The sequence below is a fragment of the Sinocyclocheilus anshuiensis genome, unplaced genomic scaffold (genome assembly GCF_001515605.1).
Source record: "Sinocyclocheilus anshuiensis isolate Anshui unplaced genomic scaffold, SAMN03320099.WGS_v1.1 scaffold939, whole genome shotgun sequence".
Taxonomy (NCBI): Eukaryota; Metazoa; Chordata; class Actinopteri; order Cypriniformes; family Cyprinidae; genus Sinocyclocheilus; species Sinocyclocheilus anshuiensis.
In genome coordinates, this window is record NW_015544227.1 from 120,708 (window position 1) to 136,514 (window position 15,807).

At 38.9% G+C, this 15,807-nt stretch overlaps 2 protein-coding genes across 2 annotated transcripts in view; one reads left to right on the plus strand and one right to left on the minus strand.

Annotated features, from left to right (window-relative positions):
* Window positions 1–5,289, plus strand: part of LOC107697418 (probable 28S rRNA (cytosine-C(5))-methyltransferase) — a 7,614-nt gene extending 2,325 nt beyond the window's left edge. Inside the window, exons 4-10 of the mRNA XM_016498189.1 lie at window positions 404–509; window positions 680–818; window positions 916–1,031; window positions 2,373–2,551; window positions 2,670–2,871; window positions 2,962–3,117; window positions 4,443–5,289. Coding sequence (XP_016353675.1) covers window positions 404–509; window positions 680–818; window positions 916–1,031; window positions 2,373–2,551; window positions 2,670–2,871; window positions 2,962–3,117; window positions 4,443–4,608 — 1,064 coding nt within the window. The 3' untranslated portion in view covers window positions 4,609–5,289. The remainder of the gene's footprint in view (window positions 1–403; window positions 510–679; window positions 819–915; window positions 1,032–2,372; window positions 2,552–2,669; window positions 2,872–2,961; window positions 3,118–4,442) is intronic.
* Window positions 5,290–5,817: 528 nt separating this feature from the next.
* LOC107697416 (nuclear envelope pore membrane protein POM 121-like) lies at window positions 5,818–15,089 on the minus strand. The gene is made up of 13 exons (XM_016498188.1): window positions 14,496–15,089; window positions 12,857–13,066; window positions 12,488–12,652; window positions 12,255–12,335; window positions 11,980–12,154; window positions 11,698–11,789; window positions 11,331–11,410; window positions 11,035–11,159; window positions 10,851–10,950; window positions 10,374–10,763; window positions 8,586–9,983; window positions 7,100–7,201; window positions 5,818–7,005 (listed from the first exon to the last, which is right to left on the minus strand). The coding sequence occupies exons 1-13, from the start codon at window positions 15,047–15,049 to the stop codon at window positions 6,911–6,913; spliced, it is 3,567 nt and encodes a 1,188-aa protein (XP_016353674.1). The 5' UTR covers window positions 15,050–15,089; the 3' UTR covers window positions 5,818–6,910.
* Window positions 15,090–15,807: the final 718 nt, after the last annotated feature.

Consider the following 15,807-nt stretch of genomic DNA (forward strand, 5'->3'; position numbering starts at 1 on the left):
GCAGTGGGCAGCCATTTTTTGCTGCGGCGCCCGGGGAGCAGTTGGGGGTTCGGTGCCTTGCTCAAGGGCACCTCAGTCGTGGTACTGAAGGTGGGAGAGAGTGCTGTACATTCACTCCCCCCACCTACAATCCCTGCCGGTACGAGACTCGAACCCGCAACCTTTGGGTTACGAGTCCGACTCTCTAACCATTAGGCCACGACTTCCCCACGTCGTGGCCTAATGGTTAGAGGCTTCCCCAAATAATGTACAGTATTTGAAAAATAATGTGTTTTTTGAACATTAAAGCATGTCAACATATTCTGTTACACCAAATACACAAAATAACGATCTTTAAAAAAGCCTGTATATTCTGCTATTGGTAGATTCTGGAAAGGTTCATTTTTATGTTTTATCTCTTCAGATGTAATTCCACGCTATGTGCGGGTGAACACTCTGAAAACAACTCTTGATGATGTCATTGACTATTTAAAAAGAGAGAGATTTTCATATCAAGGAACAGCAAGTCGGTAAGTTGTCCTCTGCACGTCACAAAACATTTCGAGTAACTTCTCCAGCGTACAGCTTTAGAATGACATGAAGGAAAGTAGATGATGACTGAAATGTTGCCTGAATTTAACAGTGCATTTCCAGTGATTGTGTTGTTTTTTTACCATTATTTCCCATTTCTTCATCTCAGGCTTGAGAATCTTGATTGTCTTTCTGGGAAGACGTTTCTGTGTGATCTTCATCTCCAAGATCTTCTGGTTTTCAGTGCAAAAACAGACTTTCACAATCACTTCCTTTATAAAGCAGGACACATTATATTGCAGGACAAGGTAGAACATTATACTAGACCTACCTACAGTTTGGAAAACATGAAATGAGTCGAACCTCATGTTATCTTGCTCCCTGTTCATGTTAATGTTTCTGTAGGCCAGCTGTCTTCCTGCTTTCCTCCTAAACCCCCGAGTTGGCAGCAACGTAATTGATGCTTGTGCAGCTCCAGGGAACAAAACCAGCCATCTAGCTGCCATAATGAAAAATAAAGGGTATTTGACTTCATATCTAATACTGAAGAATATCGGTTTGGCATAATTATTAAATATATATTAGGGATGCACGATAATGGATTTTGCCGATATCCGATATGCTGATATTTTTCAACTCATTTTGACCGATACCGATATATTTCCTTTGGTTGGAAACAACACCAAGTCTCTCCTGTGCAGAAATTATAAGAAAATATTTTTAATTTTGGTTAGTTTTTAACAAGAATTTATTTGTTAGAATTAAATAAACAATAATGAAGGTTTTTTGACAGTACATTGAAGCTTTGAAAATAACTATGAATAAACTATATATCAATCGCTGCATTTTATTCCCCAGAAAGATGCAAGGTTAACCTTAACATTTTATTTTAAGATTTAACATTTGTAGATGGTCTAAAGCAAGAGTTGTAAAAATTCTGAAAATCTTTTAGAGCTTAATTATATTAAAAATAAAACATATTACACATTAATGAATAAATCAGTATAAAATGATTTAATTTACAAGTGTCATGTTTGCGATTTTCTTTCATGTAAGCTATAGCTTCTGACCTTTAAATCAAAACATACTCATTATTTTATGGCATCAATTACTGCTTTATTTAATCAGAAACAGTCTCTTCATTTTCATCAGTACTTCATTTTATTAGAAGTAGACCAACAGCGCCCCCTACGGAATTAAAACTCCTTACCGAACGGGCATTACTACAAATTAAAACTCCTTACTGAGTGGGCATTAGGACCTGGGGGAGTCTGTCAATGCTGCTGCTGCACGTGCTATTACTGTTTACTCTATCATACACCAAACGTGTCATTCTGTACATGCTTTCACAGATTAAATGCAGCGATCCAAACAGTCAATCTAATAATCATTCAGACAAAACTTTGCTTCAAGAATGAGCCACACTGCTGACATGATCTAACCGCTAGCACACCCTGAGCACATGAGAGTTAACGCATTCCTCTTATCGGCAAGACATCGGCATAATTTTTCATATCGGGCCGATGCCGATATTTACATTTAAAGCCATTATCGGCCGATTCCGATAGCAGTCCAATGATATCGTGCATCCCTAATATATATATATATATACAATATTAATGTTTTGTTATTTAATTTATACATTCTTAAAATTAAGATTTTTTTAAAATAATTAATATTCATATATGCATATACAAAATAAAATCTAATCTGTATATAATATTGACTTGCTTTAATATATATATATATATACACACACACACACATAATATATCTAATATATACATAGTTATAATATATACATACTTTTATTTAAATTTTAATTATATAATATATGTTTTATTTTAATTGAATCATTTCAGGAAGTTGTTTGCATTTGATCTTGATGCCAAACGTCTGTCCACCATGAGCACTCTTCTCCTTCGTGCCGGGGTCACATGTCATCAGCTGGCCAATCAGGATTTTCTGAAAGTAGATCCACAGAGCTCAGAGTACAAGGAAGTCGAGTACGTCCTTCTGGACCCGTCCTGCAGTGGATCAGGTAATTGTTGTGTATTAAGGAATCATTGCATCAGCAATACATATTTTGTCTTGTCGTCTCAAGGGCATTCAGTGTGTTTTTAGATATGGTCATGTAGACGTGTGCTTGTCTGTCTCAGGGATGGTTTGTCTGCGGGATGAGGTCTCAGAGCCGCAGGATGACAGGCGTCTGCAGGCGCTGGCTACATTTCAGCTGCGCTGTCTCAACCACGCACTGCAGTTCCCTCAGGTACAGCGCGTTGTCTATTCCACCTGCTCCATTCACTCGCAGGAGAACGAGGAGGTTGTGTCGGCCTGCTTACAGCAGAACCCTGGATTCAGGTCAGAAACCTGGAGAGAAAAATCATTTCATATTTGTTTCACAATATGAGGACATTATCTGAACATTTTTTCGTCCGGCTTTGCTTGTAGACTAGTCCATCTTCTTCCAAACTGGCCTGAGAGGGGTCATGAGCCTTTCACCCAGTGCCTTCGTGCCAGCACAGCAAAAACCCGCACTCATGGGTTCTTTGTGGCCATGCTGGAGAGACGCCCCTGGCAGACAGATGAGGAAAACCTCCCGATCGTGTAAGTCTGATGACTACTACTGTGTGTGAGGTGTCTAGTTATATATCTTAAAGGGGTCATATGATGCGATTTCAATTTTTCCTTTTTCCTTGGAGTGTTACAAGCTCTTGGTGCATAAAGAAAATCTGTAAAGTTGCAAAGACTAAAGTCTCAAATCCAAAGAGATATTCTTTATAAAAGTTCAGAGTCAGCCACACCTACCTAAAACGGCTCGTTCTAACACGCCCCCACATATCTACCTCACTGTGTGGGAAGATTTGCATAACGCCGCCCAAATGTTCACGCAAAGAAAGAAGGCGTAACTTTTAGTCTCACTGTAGTTTTGTTGACGCTGCAGCCATGTCGTGAAGACTGGATAGCTGGCCAATCACAGCACACCTCGCTTTTTCAGACTGATGAGCTTTGTAAAAATCGACGCGTTTCAAAAAGGCGGGGCATAGAGGAGAAACAATAATGTACAGTATGTGGAAAATAATGTTTTTTTTAACTTTAAACTGTATAAACACATTTCATTACCCCAAATAATGTTCTTTTTAGCAGCATCATATGACCCCTTTAAAGATGTTTTTTTTTTTTAAACCTGTGATATGCTACTAAAGTTTAAAAAAAGGAAATACCTTTGCCTTGAGCAACTGAAACGTATAGCTCATTTCACCCAATAATAAAAAGAAACAAAAGAGCATTTGTGATTCCAACTCGAGAGCAGTTGTGATTCTAATTGAATACCCATTACTTTAATACAGGGATATGAGAACCATGCTGTTCAGATGCAAATTGTTTTTAATTATATCAGCATAAATTAAAGGCAGTACTATCATGACATAATGAATGAATAAATACACTATTGTTCAAACGATGATTTAGGTCTCTTATGTTTGCTAAGGCTGCATTTATTTGATCAAAAATACAGTAAAACAGTAATATTGTGAAATATTAGTAATATATAAAATAACTGTTTTCTATGTGAATATATTTTTAAAAGTAATTTATTCTTGTGACGCAAAGCTGAATTTTCAGCATCATTACTCTAGTCTTCAGTGTCACATGATCCTTTAGAAATCATTCTAATATTCTGATTGTGTTGAAAACAGTTGTGCTTAAATTCTTACTGACCCTTATATATAATATCTATTACTAGTATTTAAATAACATCTTTTTTCACATTACATAAGAATTTCTGAATTGTCCTGAAAATGTTACAATTAAAATATGGTCCTAAATATTAAATATTTTAATACCAGATTTTTAACATTTCATTTATTTTTGGATTATAGGTTAAATGTTCTTATTTTGGTTATATTAACATGGTTTTGTTATCGTCACAGCACAACATTGCAGTCTGGTGGTGAGGAAAAGCAGGACACACATCAATCTGGTCCATCTGATGAGGAACAAGAGAACACAGAGACTGCAATCAATCAACTGACAAATCCAAGCTCAAAGAAGAAAAGGAAGAGAAACAGAAAACCCCCCAAAAAGCAAGAACCCTGAAGTTGTACTTGAAAATCATCTCTTCTCAGCTAACCCACCACTGACACACTGACTCCTGCTTTTATTGAAATGTGATGAATGATATATTGTTTTAAGCCAGACCTCAGGTTCATTATTTAGAAATGTGTGAGTTGTCTGTCATGCATTGAACACCACTGATGAGCATAATTAAGATCCACAGCAAGTCAACTTTACATTTTTATTGGAAACCAGCATGTCATTATCAGAGCATTTAAGCAGACAACACAATCCGTGTGCCGCTTCATTCAGAACTCCATTCACGCTTTGAGGGTTAGTGGGAATGGTCATTTATACACACTAACTGAGCATTCACTAACAGCAACATCTGAAAAACATACAACTATGTACAACTGCTCTCATTCACAGCTTGAGAAATCCAGCTCTCATCTCAACATCTCATTTTCTCAATAGTCTACACGACTCGCTTGTATTTGGTACGGCTTTCTAATAAACAGAAAGCCTGGGCTCATGCCTCCTTGCATCAGTCTGGGCATGAGGATACTTTGAAAATGTGATTGTAATTAATCAAATTATCTTGTTAAGACCTAAGTGAGAAATGTCATGCAAGGGGGACAGAGATGGCTACATCACTGTAAAAACATTTGCGGTCCCCAATTCAGTGGAATTTTCAGGTCAAAGAATATGAGGGGGTAAAAAAAAAACAATGGCATGTTTGTGCTTCCATATTTGTGCATTGAAGCACTAATTAAATCCAGTGTTTTGTGAATATACAACATTGTATATTGACTGAAAACACATCATACACAGCTCTTTCACTTATCAGACCTGAGAACGTTAAGACTTAAAATCTTCGGGTATCGGCGGTCTACATAATGCCTTGACTGCATTTCCCAACAGATGCTGATTCAGGAACGTTCTAAAGACATGCCGTTTCAATCGCAGCTTGAGTATTTGCTATATCTTGGTATTTTAAAACACATCACAAGCATGCACAAACCATAGAATTCCTACAAAGCCAGGAATGGTTCATATAAAAATTCAGTTATGGTTTACATGCACAATAAAAAGAGAAAGAAAAATTTAAAATAGCATTTAAGCCTCTCTAGGTTGAATCGAATCTGAATACGCAAAATTATTTTCAAACCAAACATTCAGCAAAGCAAATGCCACATCCTCTATGCTCCTGAAATTCACATTTTGGGGGCACCTAGTTATTTTTTGCACTTATTTCAATTGATCACTCAGTCAAATGTTTATTTCCAAAGAATATTCAAACGCAAGTATGCACTTTTACAGAGACTGAAATTGGACTTTTTAGTCAGTAATCAAAAATAATTGAAGTTGAGATCATATTCTTTTGAAATCATCTAAATGCTCTTAAGCATTATTATGAAAGAACAGGCATCCATGTCTAGAATCGTGGTTTTGCCTACATGTTTGCGCTAATTGCTGAGTTTAATTACTCAGAGTATAATTAACAGTACATCGAATCTGCAGTAAAACATCTCAGCTGGGACACAGATGCACGTTTAAAATGGAGAGGTAGTAAAACGGGCATGGTGTGACGGAGAGGTCAACGTGTCGCACTAAAAAACATCAGCTTTGGTTTTAAACAGACGTCCAACGTATGATAAACGAATGCAGGAAAACAGGCACATAAACGTTGCTTACAGAAAAAGCGATGTAAAATTGGTTTATTATGCAGCTCACTCAGGCAAAAAAATTTATTTTGTAAATGAAACGGGTAAAATATTCACGTTTTGAAGGCTTAACAAAATTTATATTCTGCTAAGCATGATGGAAAAGCATGACAAATCTACACTAATTTGCAAGGGAAAAAAGGTGTATTCACTGGATCTAAAATAAAGAGCATCTGATTACTCAAACAAAAAGAGTCAAAAATAAGATCCGTTTCTTTTAACAGGCCTGGACTGAATTCATGTGTGAGTCCAGATTTGAAAGTCTCTTTTTCTTTCAAGTATAATTCGCTCCGGTTCGCCATCCTTCCCCAACACCAGACGTCCTCATCAGACATTTACAGACTCCATTAGCGAGGTTGTGATGAGTCTCGGTGGGCGCAACCAACCGCAGAGATGGGGCCGCCCGGTACTCTAAAATCTACACCCCATGAGCCTTGATCCTACACGCCTGACCAGCCCTGACGGTCTGGAGGGTTGTAGAGATGAGGTCTGGCTGAGAGCCTTGTTGTGTTTGGACCAGCAGCAGTAGCAGCAGTGTCTGGGGCAGATGGGACAGCCGGAGGAGTAGTTGCAGAGTCCAGACGACAATAATGAAAGGGACAGGACTCACATCAGCCACATTACTTCTTCCTCGGGTGCTGTCTGCGTGCTTGTAATCGACGAGCCCCAGAGGACTTGGATCCCGTTCCGATAGAGAAGGTGGCTGGTGAAGAACCTAAAAGGATTAAAATATATATTTAAAAAGGAAAAAAATGGATAGAACTATTATATAATATTATTTTTAAAAACCAGTAGTGACTGTATTTTACCAAACGGTGAGGCGCCCACTGCTCCAAAACCTGGGGTTCCAGGGCTGCCAAATGGCACTGACATTCCTGCAGATGCCTGGCCAAAGGCAGGAGTTGATGTTCCTAAGACAACACAGAACAAACAAGGCGAATGTAAGATGACCGCTTTACTGGGTTTAGTGCCAATCGTTAAACAACTCATCCACTTGCTGCTAACCAAGTCTAAATACAAAATACTAACCACTTGCACACTGTGCTAATATGCTGTAATACTTTGAGTGAAACTGGTTGTGGAATCTTTTTAAGTAAAGTGTAATTTAAAATTATTTATGTACTATTGTAGTATTTAAGGTTTTGAATTAGCTTTTATTTTCACACTTTTTCATTTTATTTTTAGTTTACATTTTAGTAATTGTAATTTAATAAAATAGTTTTCTATTAATCATTTCTGTTTCTATTTATCTTATTTTAGTCATTTTAGTAGTGGTAAATAATTTGTATTGCCATGTCAGCATCTAAGGCAAAAACTGAATTGGAATAAACAAAAACCAAGCATTTAATAATTTTAGTACTTAATTTATGAAAAAAAACTGCGAAACCTTGTCTCAGCAACTAACTGAAAATAAGTTTAAGTTTCTCATATTTATATTTCAGCTTATTTTAATAAATATAAAATAAATAAATATAAATGTAATGGGCATTAAATGTAAATCTGGGCAGCAAAAACAGCCTAAATCGCAACATTTTGTGCCTGTCATGGTGAGAGGAGAATAGTGCAAGAAATGCAGTTAAAAGCAGCTCTTACAGCATACTCATATTCTATCTAGAACATAACTTCTGGTCAGACACAAATCAGGAGCACAAAAGGGAAGTTGCTGCTAATTTTGAACAATTTACAGCATACATATTTTTGCATGCTTGACAAAATCTGGTAATACAGGTAAGTGCTGGGTGGAGCATCTGTGGGAAGAAAAGGAGTAAATGCCACCCAATAATCAGGATCAAAGAGAACTGGCACAGGAACTGCAGCGTTACACACTGGTTTTGTCTGGTCTTGTCATGATGCATTCAAACAAAATACAAGGCAAACATAAATAACCATGTTACTTGATTACAAAATATCAATGATTATGTAGTTTATTAACGTAGTTTCATCAGTTTTTACTGTGTTCTGTATGCATTTTGCTGCATAAAACTGAAGTCTGAATATTCTGATACAACTAAACTGAAATTGTTCACAAAATAATTGCCTATATCTATATCCATCTATCTATATATACATATATCTATATAGATAATGGATAATATATATATAATATGCACATGCACGCACACACACACACACACACACACACACAGTGCTTGATATAAACCAATAGTGGTTATATTGTTTTTTTTTTTTATGGTAAATACTGATATGTTTGAGAGCATATACATATATCATCAGCCACTACAATCTCTCAATGTCAAATACAACCTCCTGACCTTTCTCAATAAATAGACTTACCAAAAGCAGGCTTGTTATCAGTGGTGTTGTTGGCTCCAAAGGAAAACCCTGGCATTTGAGCTGCAGGTGTAGGGGTTCCAAATGGTATTGCTGAGAGTGACGCCCCAAAGTTAAACCCTCCAGAGGCAGGAGGCGCCAGAGTACTCGGAGCAGGGTTCTGAGTGGCTGCTGACGCCCCTCCGAAGGTGAATGTAGGAGCTGGGGCAGGGAGAGGGGCCACAGTCTGCGTGGAGGCCCCAAAGACGGGAGCCACAGAAGGGGTGGTGGTGTTTCCGAAAGAGAAGCCAGCTCCACCGAACGTAGGCTGACTGTTAGTCCCAAACGCAGGCGCTGCTGTGCTGGCTGTGGCTCCAAACACAAATGGTGATGTACCGCTACTTCCACTGCCAGCCCCAAATGTGAAGGGCTTTGCAGCAGCAGGGGTCTGCTGTGTGGATGCTGGAAAGGTTGATGATGCAGTGAAGGTTGAGCTCCTGAAAGTGGTTTGTGTTGTGGGTGTCTCTGAGGATGTGGTGGCACTGCTGGTTATGCCAAACCCACCAAACGGAGCGGATGTGGAGTTCTGGTTTGCCGACACCTGGCCAAAAGTGAATGTGCTTTGGACCTGTGGGGCAGGTGCAGGCTTTGCTGTTCCGAACTGAAAAGCAGAGGTGGTGCTGCTAGCATCAGTGGTGTTGGTGTTCAGCGTAGGGGCAGCCGTTGTGGTTGATGTGGCTCCAAACTGGAACGTGGTGTTTGTGGCAGGAGCAGATGTGACTGTTGCAGTCCAGCTTCCAAAGAGAGACGGGGAAGGAGTTTGCGTAATTGGGGCAGCAGATGATGCGGACACCGTCACTGGTTGGGTACTGGTTAGTCCACCAAATAACATCCCACTGTTCTGTGAAACCGGAGCAGCAGGGGTTGATGTCGTTGGTGTGGCTGTCTGCCCGAAGGTACTATTGCCACTTCCTGTGCCAAATAAAGGCTTAAAGGTTGGCTGGGTGGGTTTGACCTCTGCTGTGGAAGCAGGCGTGGTGCTTGCTGCACCAAAAATGGGCTTAAACCCAGACGACAGGGGGTTGCTAATGCTATTGACTGATGCGACCGTGGTCGTAAGTGCAGTGACTGTAGATTTAGGAGGCTCAGATGCAGGAGTGGCCACAGGTTTAATCAAACTGAACAGGCTGCCTCCTCCGCCCAGGGATGGCATGCTTGATGGGGGTTTAAGAGGTTGGGCCAAGATCGGAGCGAAGGCAGAGGGCATAGAGGTGGCTGGCTTGGAGGCAGGTGTTGATATGGAGGATGGGGTAGAGAATAAAGGCTGCAGAGCGGTAGGGCCTGACTCCGATTTGACAAGACCGCTGCTCGGGTTTGTGGCAGAAGCAGGTGTAGAAAGACTGGACACAGACACTGCTGGAGCTGTATAAGGTGACAAAGACATACAAGGTCATGTTAAAGTGCATGATCAAGTGTACAACAGTACCAAAATAAATACAATATCAGTATTAAAAAAAGCCTCTCTAAAATATTTTTTAAAAAGAAATAATATATTTTATATTTTAAACAAATACGGTTCAAATGTTTGGAGTCATTAAGATTATTATTATTATTAATTTTTTAAAAGAAAACACTTAAGCAAAAAAACATTAAAATGATGTGACATCAAATATGTTAATTACATTTTTAATGTAAAGAAAAATATTATTTTAAATAAATGGGTGTTCTTTTGAACTTTCCATTCAACAAAAAATCCTGAATTATAATAATAATAGTAATCACCCCCAAATCTGTAAAATCTTTTTTACAAACCTGCAGTGGTAGTGCCCATTAGAGTGGGAGCATTGAGAAGCGGATTATTCTTCATGTTTTTCAGGGAATCCAGCAGAGGGTTAGAGATGCTTGAAGATGGAGCAGTTGGGGCAGCTGGGGTGGTAGTGACAGAGGGGGCTGAGGTGAGAGTCAGGGGTGCAGTACTAGCCACACTGGGCGCAATGAAGGTGAGGTCAATAGTTGGAGCAGCAGTTGTAGTAGTGGCTGGTGTGGTCTCAGGCACAGGTGTGGAAAGAGAAATCAGAGTGGGCGCGAAGCTCACAGCCGGTGCAGTCCCAGATGAAGAGCTTGGTGCTGGCTGAGAGAACAGGGTTAAAGAGGGAGCCAGAGCTGGGGTAGGTTCAGAAGCAGGAGGAGGGATCTCTGGCTCTGGAAAAAATAAAAGATATAACAGAATTAGCTGAAAGAATTTCATTGTATTTATAGCCAATCCAGGTGAGAGTGAAGACAACATACCAGGCTCCTCCAAGACCTTCTGTATCTGGCTGAGAGCTGCTTTCTTTTCCACATCTAGATCTTTCACTGTGATAGTATAGCCAAGTTCAGGAGGTGGTGGCTGCAGACCCAATGTTACAGTGATGAACATTCATTATGCAAATGTCTGGTAGAAATGTGCATCAATAGCAGCTTTGTTACTTACCAAAGAAATCTGATCTCCTCTGTTTGTGGTGACCAGCTGGATTTTGCGCTTGCGTTTGCAACCGTTTCCTCCAGAGTCAGATGTCGATGTTGCAACAGGTGCCTCAGATTTTGGAGTAAGTTTAGCTGGTACAAATAAAAATTCAAAATGGAATTTTTGTAGCATTTCTGGTACAAAACTTTAAATCTTTCATTTAAACTTATACCACTAATCAATGCTATATTGTATAAAGTTGCACTGAACAAGTTAATAAATCAAAAAAACATTATATGAACAAACTAATACATGTTTCTCACTTGTAGCAGGCGCAGGGTCAGTTGCCACCTTATCCATTTTCATAAAGAATGTAGAACCTGGTGAGGTAGCATCTTCCTCCCTACAGCACACAAAATAGTTCAGGAACAGAGTAACATGAAAATGTCTTAAGCAGACCCTGTATAATCAAGAGTAGTTATGTGCTCATCTGACCTTGATCAGACATTTTGCAAAGGTGTTTACATAGCACATCTTGAGACACACTTTCACAAAATAAACTATTTTTAACTCAACCTGCTTTTTTACAGTGACAGTAAATAAATCAACAACAAAAAATGCAGCCTTGATGAACACAAGAAACTTCTTGTCAACACCAGTGAATGGTAGTGAACATCTAAAGATGGTTACCTTGCTTTCTTGGCAGCTCGCTCTGGAGTCTGACACCGAGATCCTCCTGGGCTTGTGAAAGGAGAAAGACTGAGACTGGATGCTGCTCTTCTCTGGAAATACAAAATTTAAGGAACTGAGTCAAAGAATACAAAACAAATCAGTACAAAATTTTTTTTAATGTAAGTAATAATCAATATGTTCACTAGCTAACAATTTTAATAATTTATCATTGCATTCCCTCAATTTCCAACACTATAAATCTTTATACGCTCCCTATAAGAAAACGGTCAAATGAAATACCTGTGGATAACCCTGTGAAGAGCTGTAGGAACTGCGAATGGGATTTCGGACAGATCCAGGCACCCCACTGGGAACAGGAGCACCACTTACAGAGCTGATGGAGGAAGTGCGAGACCGCTTCATAATGGACTCTTCATTGAGAGAGGAGTTCATCCCTCTTTTTAGACTGCCAGGTCTAAGGAGAAGAGGACACATAATCAGAGATAATGTGATGAAACTCAACGTTTAACAGATGTAGAGGCAGATACTACAGTGGAAGGTGTACGATCTCCTACTTTGGCACAAGCTGAGATGGAGCTCCATTTGCAAGAAGTGGCTCAAATGCTGACTGAGAACTTCCACTGCTGTCATGTCGCCTGATGAGAACAAGACAATTATTTGGTGAAATTACAAAAACCAACAGCAAATCTTCTAAATTCTACATAACAAGGAAAGTTACAAACTAACAAACTCAGAGGATAAGATTGTGTGATGACTTTCATTTGGTCACTTTCTGTCCGTCACATACCTCCTTTTGCTCTTCTGCCCAGAGGAAGCACTCTTGTCCTCCTCATCAACCTCCCTCTTCCTGCTCTCTCTGAGCACACTCAGAACAGCTTCTCTGGAGCAGGGGTCTGCCTGAGCTCCAATACCTGGGGATTTGACCGCTCCAGGGGAGTTCAGGTGATTGAAGCTAGAAACAATGTAGCGTTTACATATGAGCAAAGCAAATTCATCTTGACAATGCAATTTAATCCTGCAGCAACTGTGGCAGCTATAGACAAGGCCTTAGGAGAGAAATAACCCCAAATAGGAATTAATTAGACTACAGGCAAAAACAAAAGCTATTTTAATGCTAGTGCATTTAATCCACTCTACAGAATTTGAAGCGACTTACAAAGATGATCGAGTGGGGTCTGGTTTGGCGATCTTCACTGTAACCGGACTGTGAACAGCAGGTGAATTGCGTTGGGTGAGAACATTCTTCTTACAGAATCCATCCCATTTTGCAGGTGGAATCACTCCGATGGGAGATGTTCCCGTCTGCTGAAGGGGGTAATGTCTTTGGGGGGTGATGGTGAACCGACTTGCAGTGCCCACAGGGTCCCTGATGGCATTGAAAAGATCTTTATCAAAAATTTAAACACCCTCATAAAAAATAAATAAATGAAAATTAAACTTGCCTTACTTATGATTTTATGTTTTTAAAAGAGGTTTCTTTCTTATACTCACCATTTATTTGATGAAAAATTAAGTTTATTAAGTAAAGTAGTAGAATTGTAAAATATAACGTAAATGTCCATTATTTTTTACAACATGCTGATTTAGTGCTAAAAAAAGATGCTTATTATCAATGTTGAAAACACTTGATCTGCTCAGTAATATTTTTGTGGAAACAGTGATTGGAACATTTTTTTTTTTTAATGCAAAAATTAAAGAAATTAATACTTTTATTAAGTAAGGATGCAATAAAAGACATTTATGTTACAAAAGACAGCTATTTCAAATAAATGCTGTTCTTTTAAACTTTCTACACATAAAAAATAATTTGTTCGTTACCACAAAAATATTAAGCAACAACAAATGTTTTCAACATTAATGATAAGAAAAGTTAATTGACTACCAAATCAATATTAGAATGATTTCTGAAGGATCATGTGAAGACTGGAGTAACGACTGCTGAAAATTCAGCTTTGCCACCACAGGAATAAATTCCATTTTTAAATAGATTCACATAGAAAAGGGTTGTTTTAAACTGCAATATTTTACCAATATTACGGTGTTCTTCTTCTGTTTCTTTTTTTGTTCAAAAGCAGCCTTGGTGAGCTTAAGACACTGCTTTTAATGAAAGAAACAGAAACGAACCACCTTCTAAACACCTCATTTTTGTGTTTCTCTGAAGTCAGTAAGTCATAGGTTTAGAACAACATGAAACAAGCTTGCCCCAAAAAAAAAAAAAAAAAAAAAACTTAAGCTGAAAAGTAGACTGTTCAGCATGGTGATAAATTCCAAAATAACTAAAATGGGCTAAGTGTTAAATTAGGAGGATTATAAACAAATATTAAAATTCAAAACTTCAGTAACAGTGTATATTACTAACTATGAAAAAGTCATCACTTGAATAAAGAAAATAAATCCATTGTGTTTCCAATTTCAAGTATCAGCCGAAACAAGCCATTCGCGATGCAAGCGCGACAACAAAGCTGTCAAAATGCAGTTTTATGTTATGTGGAAAGCTTTATGCAACCCTACACGTGTAGTGTCAGGCGTCCAAACTGGTGTAGGAGGAGCAGTGCGCCTGACCAGCTCCAGGAACTCCCACATTTTTAAATCATGGAGGGAAAACTGGGACAACGTACGTGTTAGAACAACTGAGAAAGCCAAACGTGTACAAACACGATCCTGATAGACGCTTGATATGTTATATTAGAGCGTAAACAGTAGAATCTCTGATGCATTCCTATTAAAAGACATGAGCTTAAATAGAGAATGCAGGCATAAAGTGACAAGACACAACATTTAACGTTAGTGTTTACCCGAATGACAGTCTTCTGTTAGGAGTGTGCACGGCATGACTAGGTCGGGCGAGTCTCTCCCGGAACTGATCTCTGGGGTGCATGAAAGCCCCCGAGCCTCCAGTGGGCCTCACCGCTGCGGAGGGGCTTTCTTCAGTCTTGGCGAGGTAACTTCCCATGAGTATATCCCGAGGGCTGAACACCGACTCACTGAGCGTGTGGTCTCTTCTATAATACGAGCCCGCAAAGTGTCTATCGCTGGGTGACGCGAAGGAATTTCTAGCATCACTTTTACGTATCTTGTTTCTGCCGGCGGCCGGGACTCCGCTCAAAGTCCTGCCCGGTAACCAGCGCAGCAGAGCCGACGGGACGCTCAGTCCACGGCGAGGATTGAGGCCTAGTCTCTCGAAGAGCTGCAACTCCTCCGCTTTGTGAAAATAAACGACACAAGACACAACACAGATAAAAAGTATGTATAAATAAGCTGGTATGTAGCTCAACACGAGTAAAAGGAGGAATAAAGAGAACACCACAGCGGAGAAAACGATTAGCCGCCGTTTATCTTCAGGAGACATGGCGGCACCGCGCCGCCGAGGGAAGATATCCCATAATTCCCCGCGTCCGTGCGCGTTGTTTACGTCTCGAGGATGTTCGTCATGTTCGTGACTGCACGCGTGCATATTAGATTGATTACAGTTCTCTAATTTTCACCAACAGGCTTTACTTGCTTGGAAATCGTGTTATGTGCACAACTTTTCTCCCCACAAAGAAATTCTTTGGAATAATTGGAATATTTTAATCCATGGAATATTTAATGAATTGTTGTGAATTTTTTTGTTTTGCATTGTAAATTTTTTATTCACAAAAACAAATTTCTCAAGATTTTACCTAGATTTGATGTATTTCTTGCTGAGATTTCGCTTATTATTATCTCTTAAACTCATTGATAACAATAAGAATAACAAGTTTCTTAAGGCTTATGATGATATTTTTTTTACTGCTTGAGGTACTGTATTTTTTCTTTTTTATTCCTTTTATGTTATTGTATCTTAATGCAGTGCTGTTTGTTGTTGCTCTTTTTTTTTCAATGCTGAAAATTCAGCTTTGCACCACAGGAATAACATTTATACTATATTTATACTTATATTTATACAAATCTACCTTATACTACATTTTGAAAAAAAAAAAATATATATATATATTAACAGTCCGTTTAAATACTAATTATATTTCACAGTATCTGTGAAATAAAGTACTGTTACTTTATTTTTTATCTTCTTTTAAAAACTACACACAGAGAGAGAGAGAGAGAGAGAGCGAGAGAGAGAGCGAG

What these genes read in the sequence shown, in the direction of transcription:
- LOC107697416 (XM_016498188.1), bottom strand. Translation starts at nt 15,049, where the DNA reads ATGTCTCCTGAAGATAAACGGCGGCTAATCGTTTTCTCCGCTGTGGTG. An exon ending in CTTCACAGGGTTATCCACAG is followed by an intron (nt 11,790 to 11,979) that starts GTATTTCATTTG and finishes TTGTATTTCCAG; the next exon opens with AGAAGAGCAGCATCCAGTCT. An exon ending in CGAGCTGCCAAGAAAGCAAG is followed by an intron (nt 11,411 to 11,697) that starts GTAACCATCTTT and finishes TGTGTGCTGTAG; the next exon opens with GGAGGAAGATGCTACCTCAC.